General features: G+C 42.5%; 1 protein-coding gene across 3 annotated transcripts in view; it reads right to left on the bottom strand.

Annotated features, from left to right (window-relative positions):
- The window catches only part of GSK3B (glycogen synthase kinase 3 beta), a 148,790-nt gene that overhangs the window by 7,030 nt on the left and 125,460 nt on the right, over positions 1 to 16,300 (bottom strand). For 2 of the 3 annotated variants that reach the window (XM_085070331.1, XM_085070312.1), the window contains 2 exons: positions 11,179 to 11,365; positions 5,670 to 5,768 (listed from right to left, as the gene is read on the bottom strand). In XM_085070331.1, coding sequence (XP_084926457.1) covers positions 5,670 to 5,768; positions 11,179 to 11,365 — 286 coding nt within the window. Of the gene's footprint in view, positions 1 to 5,669; positions 5,769 to 11,178; positions 11,366 to 13,768; positions 13,808 to 16,300 lie in introns of all 3 variants that reach the window. The other variant, XM_085070323.1, reaches the window with a different exon arrangement.

Genomic DNA, 16,300 nt, shown 5'->3' with positions numbered 1-16,300 from the left:
TTTATAAAAAGAAAGAGCAGATTTGGTGACCTCAGCCTGAAGGGCTGTGTGACTAGCAGGAGTACTAGACACGACAAAACACACTGCTGGGCAGTGGGCGTACAGGAACATTTCTCCATCACGGAGGAGCTTGTGAGGCAATAAGGCTGGGCAATGCTCTAGGGTCACCTGTTTGCAAAATTCCCTCCTGTTCAGCCACACTGACATGACCACAGCCATGAACAAAGGCAATGAACTGAATCATGGATTGCTTTGGGTCAGAAGGGACCTTAAAGAACATCCAATTCTTTAGTTCCAAGTTGGAACTCCTTAAAGAGTTCCAACTCCCCTGCCATGGCCAGAGACACCTCCCATGAGACCAGGTTCCTCAGAGCCCCATGCAGTCTGGCCTTGAACGCTTCCAGGGGCAGCCACAACTTTTCTGGGCAACCTCTACCAGTGGCCTCACCACTCTCACAGTAAAGAATTTCTTCCTAATATCTAATCTAAACCTACCCTGTTTCAGTGTGAACCCATTTCCCTGTGTCCTATCAGTACATGCCCTTGTAAAAAGTCCCTCTCTGTCTCTCTTTTAAGTCCCTTTTAGGTCCTGGAAGTTTGCTATATGTGCACAATGCCAGCTCATGTCCAACCTCTCATCAACTAACACCCCCAAATCCTCCTCCTTAGGGCTGCTCTCAATCTATTCTTTGTCCAGCCTGTATTTGTACCTGACCCAGGGGCAGGACCTTGCTCTTGGTCCCATTGTATGCAGTGAGGTTTGCACGGGCTCCCCTCAAGCCTGCCAAGGTCCCTCTGGATGGCAGCTCTTCCCTCCAGTCTGTCAACCACACCATACATGCTGGCTAGAAATGGGCAGCACTTGCTGAGTCACAAATTAACATTGACAACAGCGACAAAAATAGGAAATCAAACAATCAGCAGCATCCAGAAACACAACTGACAAGTGGGAAGAAAGGGTGATGCCTATTTGAGAAGGAAATGCTGCAAGGAATGTGTGGGAAGAAAGACAAATCGTCCTGGGGGCAGAGGATGCCAGATGACTGCCCTGGGAGTTTCTCACTCCCTTTCATCTTACCCCAAATTAATTGCATCCCCTCCCTCAGGAAGGAATGACCACCATGACAAAAAAAAACATAGCTCCTACAATTAAAGCACACCAAGGCAGCATGATGACAGTACCAATGTTATGTGGGAAGCTGGCCTTGCAGGAGAGACGTCCTCCTACGTGGAGAATTTCCCTGAAGGAGCAATTCCAAATCTCACATGCATGCAGACCAAAAATGACCACAGAAATCAAAAGTGACCCAGCCAGCCAGATAATAGTTTCCACACTTTAAACTCCCGCTATGCCTGTTCTACATTAATTTTCAAGTATGGATAAACTCCAGTTAATGTAATATCTGCTGGCAGTGCCTGATGTAAGCAATCCAGCTGGAGTCTATACTATTGGCAGAGGATTTCTCTGTATGTGTACAAAAAGTGCTTGTATTTCATTTGCTGAAATGAAATATGTCTTTTGATCTCCATTTCCTGAAGAAAGCAGAGGCTGAAATTGCTATCATTACATTGCTACTGCACAGAGATAAAGAAAAAAAGAGGAGGGGATGGAGCTACTTCATGTAACATATGCTCCTTTTCTATCATCACTGTAACAGGGGAGTTCCTGGGAAATATATATGCCACATGTTAAAAGAAAATAAATCAGGTGATGCAGGCCAAGAACATTTTCTTTGGGCTTTTCACAACAACATACAGAAGTCCCCCCAGGTTGAGACTGAGTGCAGAGCAAGCTTAAGGCTGCCCTGGCTGCCAGCCTGTAAGAAAATGCAGTATTTTGACATTTCAGCTCGTTTGTTGACTCTGCACTGACAGGATGTTTGAGGAACAAAGAGGGGCTTCTTCCAGCATCTCTCTGCTGAAAGCACCAGAAAAAGAGCAACTCGAGTATGAGGTTCTCTGGACACTCACTTTTCACCATGACAAATCAGTATTTGGGCATAAGAGAAGTAAATCTAGGCCTTCAGCTATGCTGCCAGAAGACAGCAAAGCCCTGCTGGGGAGCACAGCTAGGAGCTGCACACAGCTTTGTGGCATGGGACAGACGAGTGCCTGGCTCGAGGTCAGGGCAGCCTCTTTGTCCTGAACCACCGCCTGACACCTCTGCCTCAGCAGGCAAAGAAGCATCACCAGGGTTTAAATGCCAGCTGCTCCCAAAAGTTCTTTCAAAGAGGACAAAAGCATCTCTCATCATTGTAGAGAACTTCCTCCAATTCAGCTTTTCCCTCTGAGGAATGCCTCAGCTTTCTTGGAGGGTATGTGGCACTCCTTACAAACCTCCCAGAAGGGAAAGACAAGGCCTACAGTTCAGAGAGCGACAGAGACGCCAGCTCAGTCTGAGAAAGCCCATTAGCACTGCTGACAGCATTAGCTGGGTGCATTTGTAATGCTGACAGGCTGTGCTGCTCATCTGCAAAGACAGAGAAACAAAGCTACCACCAGCCTGGGAATTCTCACAGGACAGCTGAGGAGACAAGTGGAAGAAGGAGGAAAGCCTGGTTTTCCTATTGTGTCTGCCTATGGATGTGGAAATCCAGTCTCTGAGCAAAATGTGCAAGTTTTACTTCTCTTGTCATGGATTCATCCCTGTTCTGTTCTGAGCTTGCAGAAGCCTGAGAGAATCGCTTGCCTGTCTTCTTCTGGTTAAGGAATTAAAATTTTCCAAAATTCCTTCGATACCACAAATGTAAATCTTATTTCATGGAGCACTGTATTTTTCAACTACGACACACTAGCAGGTAACACCAGCTCTAATCTGTTTTGTTGCTGAAAGTTCAGGCACACCATTGCATTTGGGATTACATGGGATCAACACAGCGGGATGCCTAAGATGTTGACCCCAGAATCCCTGCTGGTACAACTTCCCTGCAGATGGCAATTACGCTCTTCCCATCTTAATGCTGACTAACTAAAGAGAGGTAACTACTGCTGCTGGCTGATACAGGAAGAAAAACGTAGTCACACAAGCAGATATGCATTCAACTTGGTGTGCATGCTCCCCCCTTGAGATGCTGTGGCTGCACAGTTATGAAACCATCATCTTCCTCCTCCAGCCATCTCCAGAAATACGACTGCACAGGCATTCTAATTAATGGCTAGTAAAATTCACAAAAAGCTAGCACATCATTTCAAGCACAGGCAAATAAATCTCATGTTTCTTTTCCTCTGCTTTGCTGTAGACATGCCACTATGTCAGAGAATTTCTCAGAAATGTTAGCAGAATTTACTAATGCCCGAACAGCTAGGCTACATACTCCCACTGGAAAGCCAGGTTCCATTAGTAGAGCAAACACAGCTTTTTGCCTCAAGAGGAGAGGAAATTTACAACAAATGTGTTTTTTTAACACTGCTTGCTGGAGACAGGCACAAGTTACACATTAATAATGTGAATTACAGTTACATATTTGCTCTTCCCTTTATTGCTTTGAAAGCTACATTTTGCTGCATCATCGCCACTCAGAAAAGCAGTTTCTGAACTTGTACTGCTTAGTCACACAGGCAAACATTTTGCAGAGAAGTCTCCTGCCTATCAGGATGCCCTGGGTTAGGCAGGAGAACTGCTCCCACACTGCTTTAGCAGTTACTGAGGAACTCGACATTTACTGCTCTGGGAGGTGCAGGGGCTATAGAGAAAGAAGGGACCCCTTCTATGAAAATCTCTTGCTAAGTGTAGCATCAGCATGCAAAGCACAACAGATGAAAATAAACTCAACAGGATCTAATCCTAAACATCGTAACTCTGGTGACATCCCCACCACCTGCTGTGAGAAACCCACTTGAGTAAGAAATGACCAACTGCAAAAATCCAAAGCTGTCCAAAACTGAACTTAATTTCACAATTTCTTTCCAATCTGCAAGGATATTATTTTTGGTTTTGAACCACAAATAGAAGGTCATATCCCAACTCAGTGCAGTGTTTGCAAACAGAAGCCTTATAAACATTGACATCAATAATATGGAGTGGGTGGGTTGGGGTTGTTTGGCTTTGGTTTTTGTTTTGGGGGGGGGGGGGGTTGTTTGTTTGTTTTTAACACTTTACATTTAGGACTTGGTCTAATGCATTTTCCCGCTATATGAGCCCTTGAAACGTGCTAAGTGGAAACAGATTTCTTAACCCCATTAATTCTTCAATACTTGTGTCTTGGCGGAGAGAGCTCCTTAAAAGGCATGAAAGGGATATTCTGAAAAATACTGTTTCACTTAAAGGCTTAAAATAATTTCCCATGTTTGTATTTTGTAGTTTTTTAATCACTTTTACTACTTTATTTATTTTCTCACTGGTTGTTGAGCAACAGATGCACATAAGAGGGAAACAGAGAACATGACTATTTGCAAAATACCAAGTGTATGAAACAAACATACTAAATTTGAAAATAGCAATTTTGCTTTCTCCTAAATTCAGAGCACATAAATGGTACAAGTTCTGTCTTTTATCTACTGCTACTACAATTTCAGAAAGAAGTCTCATCTTTCAAACCTGCATCTGTCTCAGAGCATGAAAATACTCTCTATATAGCACTGGCTGGACCAAGTGCATCAAATATCAGGTAACTGTCCAGCACTTCAACTAGCAAATGCTTTCCTGCACGTTTCAAGAGCAGTTTTTAACCAGGCCTTCACCTTATCAGCTATCCTACACTCAGGAAGTGTCCTGCACTGCAAAAAAGGGTGACAGCCCTCATCTGGGGCTGACATGCACACAGGACATGTGGAAGCACACATGTTCTGCAGCCTGCCTTAGGTTGCCCAAGCCCCGAGACAGCCTCTGGTGTGCTGACTCAGGGCTGACGCAGAGCAAGAATGCCTTGTACTGAATCACCTCTGCCACATCCTGCAGCACCTGGGATTTTCTTTGGGAGTCTCCCAACTGGTATTACCAGGCTTTTAAGCTTTCACTGGAAACAGAGTACAATACGGAGTGGCTAAAGGCCAACAGTGAGCTTTTAAAAGGTTTCTGACAGAAGCTTGAGAGAGCAGGAGGCAAACAAAAAAATCACTCAGCGCTGGCCAAAACCCAAAAGCATCTGCCTTGTGCCTGAAGATGACACAAGCAGACTCAGTAGGAAGCAACTGCAACTACTTAGAAAAGGCAGTGAGCATGCTGACTGAACTCCCTAACCAGGCTTTTAGATGCCAATGCCTTTAGGGAAAAAATCCTCTCCATCCACACTACAGAAAGGCCACATGTACTGAGCTAGCTGTTTGTTCTCTTTCTAGGCATCACGAACTCATGCACCAACTCATTATTAATTTCAGGATGGCTGAGAGCTCAGAAATTAAGTGCAAACCAATCCACAAGGATTGCTAATAAACAGGTGAGATAATGATTTTTTTAAAATAGTGGAAGTCTGAGTGAGAAGGACCAACAAACTAAGCAATCAAATGCAGAGTTTGAGTGCCTTGGGTTGGGATTTGGGTTGGTGACCACAGCTAGCACCCAAATGACCACCTACCAAGACCAAGGTTCAGGTGATACTGAAACAATCCCTTCCTCCCTGTTCACTCTGTGGGCCAAGGTGGCTCATGGGCCTCAGCAGAGGGAAGGTGCCTGGGCAGCAGGAGCAAGGGTGGGGAGGGAGGGAGGGAGGCAGGCAGTTGCATGTTCTCACCTGAGGCCGCTGTAGCATTTGTAGGGGTTGAAGCAGCTGCTTGGTTCCGGGCATGAGCAGGGATGAGGATCGAAGCCAGAGATGGGTTACTTGACAGTTCTGGAGGGGAGGTGGAACAAACAGAGTTAGCTCATCATCCACAAAGTGCCCCACATGCAGGATCAGCTCCTAGGGTTTCCCCCAGTAACAGCACCTCAGGTGAAACACACGCCCTTATAGTCCAAGGTGGCGTTACATTTTCTTCTTTGCCGACCAGCGAGAGGAAACCACAGCAATATTTGGCAAGGCAGTCTTCAGAGCAAGACTGTCAAAATTACAGGTAGTGATGCAAGGGAATAATTTCCTAGAGAAAGACAGTGGCTTGGGAGTGAGCAAAGAACCAGCCAAGCCTGTACCTTGTCAATTGCCTGATAAGGCCATTTCCTTCTGAGCACTGGAAGGATCCCCTTCTTCACAAGCCCACCTGCAATCAGTCTCAGGAAGAAGGCTGATAACAGTGGTGCTGCTTTGGGCACTGATTCAGCAAGCAAGCAGCTGCAACAGTTGCTCCAAGAGCTTCAGGGATTAGTTCTTTGGCTCACTCAAGCATCATTTTTTCTCAAGGACCCAGGAACCCAAGACCAATCTCTCGCAGCAGTCTCCTTGAGCAAGGCCAAGAAGGGGTAACATATCCTTTAAAAGGACAGGGAAAGGCAAAGGGAATTGGTCAGCTGGGCAATTTAAATGGACAACAAAATGACGCAATCTTTCAGTCTGAAGACATTAACCAGGGGAAAAAATAGTCATGTCTTTTAGGCTCCAAATCTAATATAGCTTCAATGTGTATCAGAATGAGAAATAGGCATCTTACAGCCACAACTGTGGGAGGATTAAGGGCAACACGTTGCCAACAAATGACAATCTCCTGGCACCCTTCCAAGAGAATCTAGTGCTTCACAGAAGGTGGGACTGAGCTGAGACAAGACAGGTCCTGTTTGTTTCAGAAACAGGAGTGACTGGCTGTCTCCTGAGAAAGCAACATCCGGTAAAAAGGATGTGAACAGTCACCTCACGGAAGGAGACTGATGACTTTTGGAGTTCCAGGAGGTCATCTGGAGGAGAAATGAGAACAGGAGAACAGACAGCTTTTTACGCAAGACCTCCAGGTAGCACAGGCTGTATGGAAACCCAGCCAAATCATAGCATGGGTTCAATAAGGGGATTTTGGACAGTATCAAATTATTTGGGCTCATTTTTAAGAGACTATTGCTTTTCTTTAATGCTAGCTTTAAACCCAGGGCCTAAAGGGAGCAGTAGTCCACTTGGTGATTTTTTTTCTCTGCTGTTACATTAAGTTTCTTTACTGCTCAGAGGGCAAGAGGCAGAAGACTCTAGCTAGTCCTTCTAGCTAGTCCTTCTAGAAAGCCTCAGTACTCACAGCACTTGTACAAATATAAAATCCTCAATTAATGTGGGAGTAATTCAGAATTCATATACTCATAATGTTATGCGGAATTTGTAAATCTCCATTTTAAATGGAAAAATAAACTGAAGAAACACGAATCCTTAAGTGTCAAAGTAATCTGTTATTACTGGGAATCTACTCTTTTCCTTGCTCTTTTGAAAGTTTCTATCACCCCTGAGTTATTTTCTGCTCATCACTCAAAAAAATAGATGGCTGTGATCCAAACAAAAGCAGAAGTAAAATCGAAGGAAATCCCATGACACTTGCTACCTACCGGTGCCATGCAGTGCCTCGAGGGTGCAGCTATAGATTGTTACTGTTACTGTGGCCAAAGAACCAGCTGATCAGACAGAACACCTTTGCGAGGGCACTTTGACCCCCTTCTCATTCCACCCTCATCTAATGTTGTCAGAACACCTCCTTTCGTATTATGACAATAAAAATGTCTTTTTGTTGTGTTTAATGCAAATGCAACCATTTCTCTGAAGCTACCTGAAAGAACTTTTATAGAGACTAGAAGACTGACCTTGTTCCCTTCTCAAACCTCACATTATTTTCCTTAGTAAGAACTTTCTTAAATTCAGCATACTCTGAATGTCTTGAACTTAAGAGGAGCAGGTCAATTCAGACAAGATATAAACAACGTAAAGTGGAGTCTTTTGGTTGAAGTTTAATAGCAGCTTTGCTTGAGAACTTGTTCGAATTTTTATTATAATGTATTTTTGCACCTATCCCATCTGTAAGGATGAGACATGGCAATTCTGAGGAGAAGGCTTGACCTGTGATTATCTGTAGTCTACAAACTATTGAGAACTTCTGTCCTTAGTGATCTCCCCCACAGTATTTGGGCAGGGTGTTCAACCATAGCCTGGTAATCAAAACCAAACGTGCAACTCAAAGTTGGGTTAATTACAACCAATACAGCTGCCAGAAGCCTGCTGTGGTCAAGACAATCCAAAGTTTTCAATACCATATGAACAGAGCAGCTATCACAATTCATTTATGAGACCTAAGTCCCATCCACATCAACTGGGAGAACACCTTCGGCTTTCTGCTGATCAAATCATACCATTTGCAGCCAGCTAACATCTCCAAGTAGGAGCAGGAATGAAAATGTCTAGTTTTACTAGAAGACCAGATCACCTTCATTCCCCAAACATGAAAAAAAAAGCCTGGTGTTGGGAAACAGTTAAATGTTCTTTTTCAGTATTATTGTACTTGATATATCAACACCCCAAGAATTCCCTGGAAAGTTATTCTTGTATCATGGGGGTTTTTTTTGGTTGCAATAACAAACTTTCCATTATATATATACATAAATGTATACATTTATATATCTGTAAATAAAAAAAAATAAAGGTCACAGGCTAGGGTAATTAAAAATAAAAACAAACAAAAACCCCAATGCACCCCCCTCCTTCAGCAAAAAAGTAATTTATCTTCAAGAAGCGTGCTAACCATTTCTAAGTGCTGAATCACTGAGAAAATTTTACAGCGTTTAACAGCCAACATGGAGTGACATTAACTTTTGTGACCCAGCACAATTGTTGACATATTACAAGCAGTTTAGGAAATGGCAGTAATTTCACAGATTGTTTGAAAATTTGGCTTCTAAGAGAAAGATTGCTTTCTGTCTTGCAGGTCTAAAAGCCTAACTGAATTGCAGCTCTGTGGCTAGTAAAGATACTTCCTTGGCCAAAATAACTTTTTCAAAACCCAATTAGCATATAATGTTTGTTTAAATTAAGAGAAACTTACAGGCGAGACATTACAAACGACCAGATAATGCTCTCCTCAACAGATTTCATCTTTAAGATAAAGTAAGCACCCACCTGCCCCACAACAACAGTTGGCAGCTAAAGACCATGATCTTGATCTTCCATATACCCTCACTGCTCTTTTTCTAGACTCTATCTGAGCAGCATCAGTGCCCAGGTCAGCAGATTTGGTATCAAGTTTAATTTCTTTATGAAAATCACTCCAATGCATTAATGGTCAGATTTATCTTGTCATTCCTAACAGTTTTGCCTTCAGGCCTTCTGCAGTCACCTCCTACTTTATGGGTTTCAGGCAACTGCATACAGCCAAATAAAACACTTCTAGAATTTAATACTGCCTGTTGAAAACAAATGCTATTTAAAACAAAATTGTCTTTCATTACATTTTAAATTACCACAGACGACTTAACATGACTCATTATCCAATTTCTAATGATCTGATATGTTTCTCAGTTGGGATTTCTGGTCTGGACCAACCAATTTGATGGAACCTTGCATAGTAAAGACCAGAGAACAAGGACTGCACAGTAGTCACCGGAGCAGAAAAAGCTTCTTGTGTATCTTCACTTCATAATCAGTATTGCTGTACATTTATCAGCTACAAAGTTCTTAAAATCACTGTGCTAAGCAATGCATTTAGATATTTAAAAACAACTCTGGTTTGTTTTTTTTTTCATTTGGCTGGTCACCTGTAACAAAGCTGGTTTGGAAATGCTTTAATGAGCAGCCTGTGTCCTGCCTTCCCCTTACAGATGGTAAAAGTGGCACCTGTCTGTTGATGACAGACAGAAATTTGCTTTTTTTTACCTTAAGGAAATTGCTCCATAGGAACTGTTTCCTCTTACCATTCCCAGGATTAAATGTGTGAGGGAGGGCACATCAGCTCCTTATGATGACAAAAGAGGAGCTTTAAATTTGCTTGAGCATTAGGGTAGCTTATCGAGCAGCTTCCACACTACCTGAGGAGAACCAGGGACAAGCTCCCAGTACATACATCTGTTTTTCCCCTAAGAATTTTTGAATTGACTCACTATAGAGCTTTTCAACTGTTTTTGAAAACCTTGTTTTCATGTAGTAGATAAGCTCAATCTTAATGTCATCATGAAACAATACTTTCAAAAAAACAGGGGATCAAAACTATTTTAGCTACTGATGATGGCCTTAGAGGGGCAGAACAAAAGGCAATCGAGGAGTATAAGGAAGGACTTCTAACATATACACTAAATTTCTAACAACAGATGCAGAAATCGGCACAGAGGACAGTGACTTGGAAGCACAAGCTATTTACTTGACCACTTTAATGTGTTTATGCTTCAGAAGTGGCCTTTTTTTTTTTTTTTTTTTTTTTTTTTAAATAAAAAGGCTCCACAAGTTGAAGGAGAGCTGTTTCACATTTTGGCAGAAGGGCACGGCATGCACCAAAGAGTTTAAAAAATTACACTGATGCTAACTGAGCCAAAAGGTGTTTTAGACTTTCAAAAGAAAATGCATACAGAACTATTCTTGCTCAAAGGGTGAGAGTTGGCAGCTAATCACTTTAAAGAAAACAACAGAAAAAAGTGCTCCAAAATTAATTACTAGCATATTTGTATGACATACTTCTCAAATGTTCTGTCTTGGCAGGCAAAACTGTTCTGGTGGGATATCAGTTTTACATTTCTGACTTCTATAGTAAAAAAATAGATAGATGGTTTTAAAATTTGATATCAGCCTGGCTTCAAATAAGAAAGCTAGTTGTCCATCATTTTTACAGTTTCTAAATGATTGAGTCAGTGTAAGGTCAGATGAACTGTACAACATATAAAATCTGGACAGTAAAACATCTGTGTTTATCCTGCATCTAAAACCAAAATGCACAGCAACACTACAAACCTCCCTGCCAAACCTAACATGCACTACTACTTGGCTACGGTGTTTCAGGTATGAAGAAGCAGGACCATAATGATCTGACCTGCATGGTCCACTGACTGTGATCTTTCACACAAAGCCATCAGCCAGCTTGCAGGCTCTGAGCTGCAAATGTAAGCCTTCTTGATGCAATCCACTAACAACCCCCTCGACACCTCAGCACAAAAACTGAATTGGAGGCACCAGGAATCTGAAAATCCTGTAACTTCAAGACCCTCTCCTCTCTTTTTGAAATGGACAGCTGGTTATGCAACTGCTTAAATAAACTTAGAACCGCTCAGAGATTTTTACTTCTGAGGGAGTAACATCTGCATCGCAACAAACATTTCTCCCGGTGCCTCCTCCTAAAGTAGGGATCCTTCAAAGGCTCTTAGGCTACCTTGAGTGGTGAAATTGAAGAGTGCAGGTTTATCTCGCCCATTTGGTAACTTGACGTTTGGGTCCCGTAGTTCATCGAAGAAAGAGTGCGCGCAGGCCTCCAGGGGAGTCAGGCGGGCCGTGGGGGTGTACTCCAGCAGGCGGCTACATAGCGCAATTGCTTCGGGGGGAGTGCGGGGCCGGAAGACCTGCGGGGACAGCAAGAAAACAAGCAAGGAGAAACACGTTGTCTGGCTGTGTCTCATCTCTCTGTCGACCAGAAGCAAGTCATAGCAATTAAACCTCTCATTGCCCAGCAAGCTGGAACAAACTTGTGGTTTGTGCTAATCAAAGTCCTGCAGTAAGTGTGGGAAAATCCAGTTCCTGGGGTTGAGAAAGGGTTAATTGCAACGCCTTGCACTAGAGTGAAGGTGCAATGCCAGCAAGAGACTTCATGAGAGCGCACTCAGAAAAACAACTCTGAAAATGAAGGGGAAACTCATTCAAAGATCATGACAAACACACACAGGTGCTACCAGCCATGCATATGGGGTGGAGTGAAGGTGGGGAAGGGGGTTCATATGAGCAGGATTAACTGAATGTAAAAATATAATAAAGCCTTGCTACGGTTTTGGGTTGGGGTTTTTCTGGCTACTGAAGGAAGTCTTACTAACACGGACTTTTGCAGGCAGGCAGGTCAGACTGTTGCTATGGAGGCTGCTGTTCAGCTTTGGAGAACAACAAGGAAAGCACGGGTGGGGTGCAGGAAATGTCTAGCTCCAATTTGCAAGTTACTCCTTCTGTGACCTTATTCTGGCAAGCTACTCCCGTAAGTTTATAGGGGTAACTCCTGCACATTTGGTATTTGTAAGGACAGCTGAAAATTGCGTCAAGAAAACCAACTATTTTAGTCTAACAGATTGTTACTTTGAGTAATTACAAAAAGGAGTTCTTCACTGCAGTTTTGTTTTAAACCTCTAAGAATGGTTCTACCCACTGCTAATCGCACTCCCATGCTCCTTTCTCATTCCATTATAAGCAAAAGAGGAGTTAATCATGTACATGACCAGGATGGCCTTCTCAAGCACTTGTCTCTTGCTATGTTGCAGGTAAAATGCAGTCTGGGTAAAGGGAGTAGGGTGGGTGCAAGTGTTAAGTTCTGATGCCAGCATTTTTGGTAAAAACTGAGGTAATCCAAAATGCCCTTGCACCAGCAGTGCAGGTGAACTCAAGCCACGCAGCACCAAGGAGCAAAAAAAAAAAAAACACCCAACAATTTTAAAAATCAAAAAAATCAAAAATAAAAATCAGTGCATAACATGCTAGTTAATCACAGATGAGAAACTTGCACAGGCACTCCTTTAGTAGGTTTTACACCAGGCATATATGCTCTCCTGAATCAGAATTAAACACAAAAGCCAAGTTCTACAGGGACTGAAATTTCCACCCTTGGTACCCAGCTGGGTAGCAGCACTGGGTTTGCTGCAGCGTGTGCTGTACTAACTAACTTGTGTGGCAAAGAGTCCTTACTTGGGGAGTCAAGGAGCCATGTACAGGAAAAACTGACTTTATTGCTACTACCAGGTTATTTCAAAACAAACTGAAAAGTTTTCACATGAGGCCTATAATGACAAAAAGGAACGCTTTAGCTGAACGCTGCTGGCAGAGAATATCTACTGACCACTGTGTCACCAGTGTAGGGTCACCTGAAGAGGCAGCAGAAGCTGCTTTGTGCCCGCTGCCTGCAGAGCTTGGATTGCTGACCACAGTACACAGTGGATGCAATTATTACTCCCAAGTCACAGCCTGACCAGAACAAAATCCAAGACTGTCTCCAGCTAAAAAAAACCAAAAACCTTGTGCCTTCCCCCCACCTCCCCACTACCCCATGGTAAGTAGCACAAATGTGTATGTCTTGAGGTAAACCCACAGAAGTGAAGTTGTTCTGTATTTAATGTGAGGTAAAACTACTGAAGTCTCCCTCATGCACCTTCACAGTGATATTTTAACAGGCTTGATTTATCACAGCTTGAAACTTTACTACTTCACTCTTAGCTGTGTTTTCCCCTCAGTACAGCTCACATATCAGCCACTATACAGATTTTAAAAAGAGAACCATTTTATTTCCTTAAGGTAAAGATGACAAGCCCTTATATTGAGAAAATTAGTTAGGTAGACAGTCACATATCTGAGAGATGAAAAATGAGTACTTGCCTGTCCACTCAAACTCCTTATTTTCAAGTCCTTGAAACCCTTACATGTTTCCTAAACCCCGTTATGAACTGCTCAGCCTGCCTTTGGATCTGGAATTAGTCGTTTGGGGTAGGCACTTCCCAAAGTCTGCCCTAACTGCTTGAAACCAGGAAGGGGATAAAAATAAAAATATATACTAGGAGGACTCAGATGGCCTTGCCCTGTAACAAGTGGTGACTAACGCATGAAGCAAGTTACAGGTCTGTGCCCATCTCATCTCTGTCACCTGGTGCTACAACATTTGCCTGACTGCTGCCTCAAGGATGCAATTTGAACTCAATTATTCCACTTCTAGCATTTCTCTCCTTTTTTTTTCCAAGGCTAAGCCTAGTAATTTGAAAAAATGTTTAAGTACATACCCGTACTCCTGAGGTGAAATGTCCTGTTCCTGACGAGTCCTAAAGATGATAATGCAGTGAAATAATCCAAACAGGGGGAGTCAATCCAAAAGAGAATAGTCCAGCAAGGAAAAATATAGCCAATATTATAAGAAATCCATGGTGTGGGGGACATAGTAAATGTTTATACAATTAGAAACTTTAAACATCAGTCTCCATAGCAGCAAGTCCAACTTCACCACATTGTATGCCAAAAATCGATTGTGCAATGGTGAGGCATAGTATAGAAACATTTCTATATGAAATTTACGTTCCAATGCCAGTGCATTTACTAAAAAAATAAAAAAAATTGAAATCAAAACTCTAACTTGAACTAAAAAGGTAATTGAAATTCCCATAATAAAGAATTTTCAGTCCTCGGTCCTGGATATAAACATCCACAGAACCAAGGGGCCAGATTAGTTTGTCTCCAAAGGTGCATCCCACTTGTAAATCTGTCCCAGACACACAATGTATACTTTTGGATGGTCTTGGGTTTTTCTCAAAAAAACCCAAACCCCTAGCAATTTGTAATTTGTGCTGAAGACAAAGTAAAAATCTGAGAGCTGTATTTTAAATTTGGATACTTTTAATTTGTGTGCACTATGAGTACCTCAGGCCGCCGCGGATTATTCTCCATTTTGGATTGACTTCCCCCTCCACTGGATTTTGTTTGCTGGCATGATCTCTTTAGGATTCTTCAGGAACTGGACGTACCACCTCAGGAGTGCGGGTATGGACTGAATTTCTCTCTACTGCGGGTTTATTCCCCCTCATACCCGTCGCACCCATTACTTAAGAAATTTTTTCTACTCAATTTGTCCCCTCCCGCCTCCCTTTTGAATAACACCCTAAGAAATAAAAGCAAAGCCCTCTCTAAGGTCTTTTAGCTCTTCCCATTCAACAAAGTTCCACCGGGAAAGCTGCCCAATTCACCCACCGAGAACTACACAAGCAGCTGCTGCCCACGGCAATGGCTACACCAGCACTTCCATGCCACGGGGCACCCATGCCAAGGCAATGCTGGGCTGATGCTCCGTGGTGGGAAGGGGCAGGAGGACAGGCAGACAGTGGGACTTGTGAGCCGTGAAGCCCCTCGCACATATGTCTCAGCAGGAGTTTAAAATCTCTGTAGTTCTCAGTGAGGGAATCAATTTAGTAAATAATCCGCGGATTATTTTTAGTCTGCGGACTAAAATTTAGTGCACGGACTAAAATCCGGCCCATCGGAGCAAAGTCTGTCTCGGTCTAAAATACATTTGGGTGAAAGCAAAAGAAAAAAAAAGAAAAAAAAAAAAAGAAAGAAAAAAGAGAAAGGAAAAGAAAAAAAAAAAAAGGAAAAAAAGCTAAGTGCACAAAGTGTTTGGGTAGACTAACATTTAGTATGCAGACTAAATACGGCCGGGCAAAAGGCACAGCAAGTCCACAAACAAAATAAAAACCAAAAATAAAACACTGACAGGAACTTTTAAAGCAATCAAATACTACCCCACCGGCGCAGCAATTCATTTTTCTAAAATGAAACAAGACCTTGTGTAAGGCTATTTGTCCACAGGAGGGACCGAAGGCTCAAGTTTTCATTTTAAAAAATGAACCTGTTTTGGAGATAAACAAATGCAAAAAAAAGGCTTTACATACAATATTCTTCAAGAAAAATTTGCACTTGAATAACTCAAAACCTCTTGTTTCTGCAAAGCAAATGAATTTCAGGCTGAGACCCAGGTTGCTGTTTTTTACTTCGGGATTTTTTTTGGATGAGTTACAAAAATCTCTGGATGATCATGGCAAATGGAAATGCTGACTCATCCAAAGGCACAGCTTTTGGTGCTTTTGTTGGTTTTTCCCTCCCCCTTTCAGATCTCAATAAATCTATACCTCACCAAAAAGCTGAGGGACCAGTGCGAGCTGTTTCTTTGTTCAGGCATGCTGGTGATGCTCAAATACTGACAGACCATAAGAGCAAGTCAGCAAGGCCTGACATACTCCTCTCTCCTTCTTAAGTTGAACTGGTATCAATGCAAAGTTTTTATGTTACTCCCCCTTCATTCTTCTGGAACTACCACCTTCTTCAACATTTCAAAAACTATTGCCAGGCTTAAATGCCCCTGGTGCACTACACGGCTCTCATCCCCAAGAGACTTCAATTTAGATGAAGGCTTTGTGCACTAGCAGAGCGGTTACATTTTATTTTACTAATTTCAAAGAGTTCCTACCAGTGTAATGGAGTTTACACCCCTCCTGAATTTTATTTTTCTGCACATATGGAAAGACGAAAGAAATAGGATGGAAAGCACAGAATTCTCCTATTTCACTTCACTCACATCAGCATTCAGCTCTCAAATAAAACCCCATGGGGCAAGAGCTAAGTATTGTTTTAACAGAATGGTTGCTCTGACTTCCAATTCATTGACGTTCTTCAAACAAACTTTCCATGCACAACACGAGCTCCATCGTCTTGGCGTAATTAAGCCCCAAAGCCAAAGCTTCACAATGTGACACCAAGGTGCTCTTCTA

This window comes from Lichenostomus cassidix, chromosome 1, assembly GCF_008360975.1.
Source record: "Lichenostomus cassidix isolate B80296 chromosome 1, HeHo_3.0, whole genome shotgun sequence".
NCBI classification, from domain to species: Eukaryota; Metazoa; Chordata; class Aves; order Passeriformes; family Meliphagidae; genus Lichenostomus; species Lichenostomus cassidix.
Note: the sequence above shows the minus strand (reverse complement) of the source record. Positions and strands in the feature narration are given on the sequence as shown.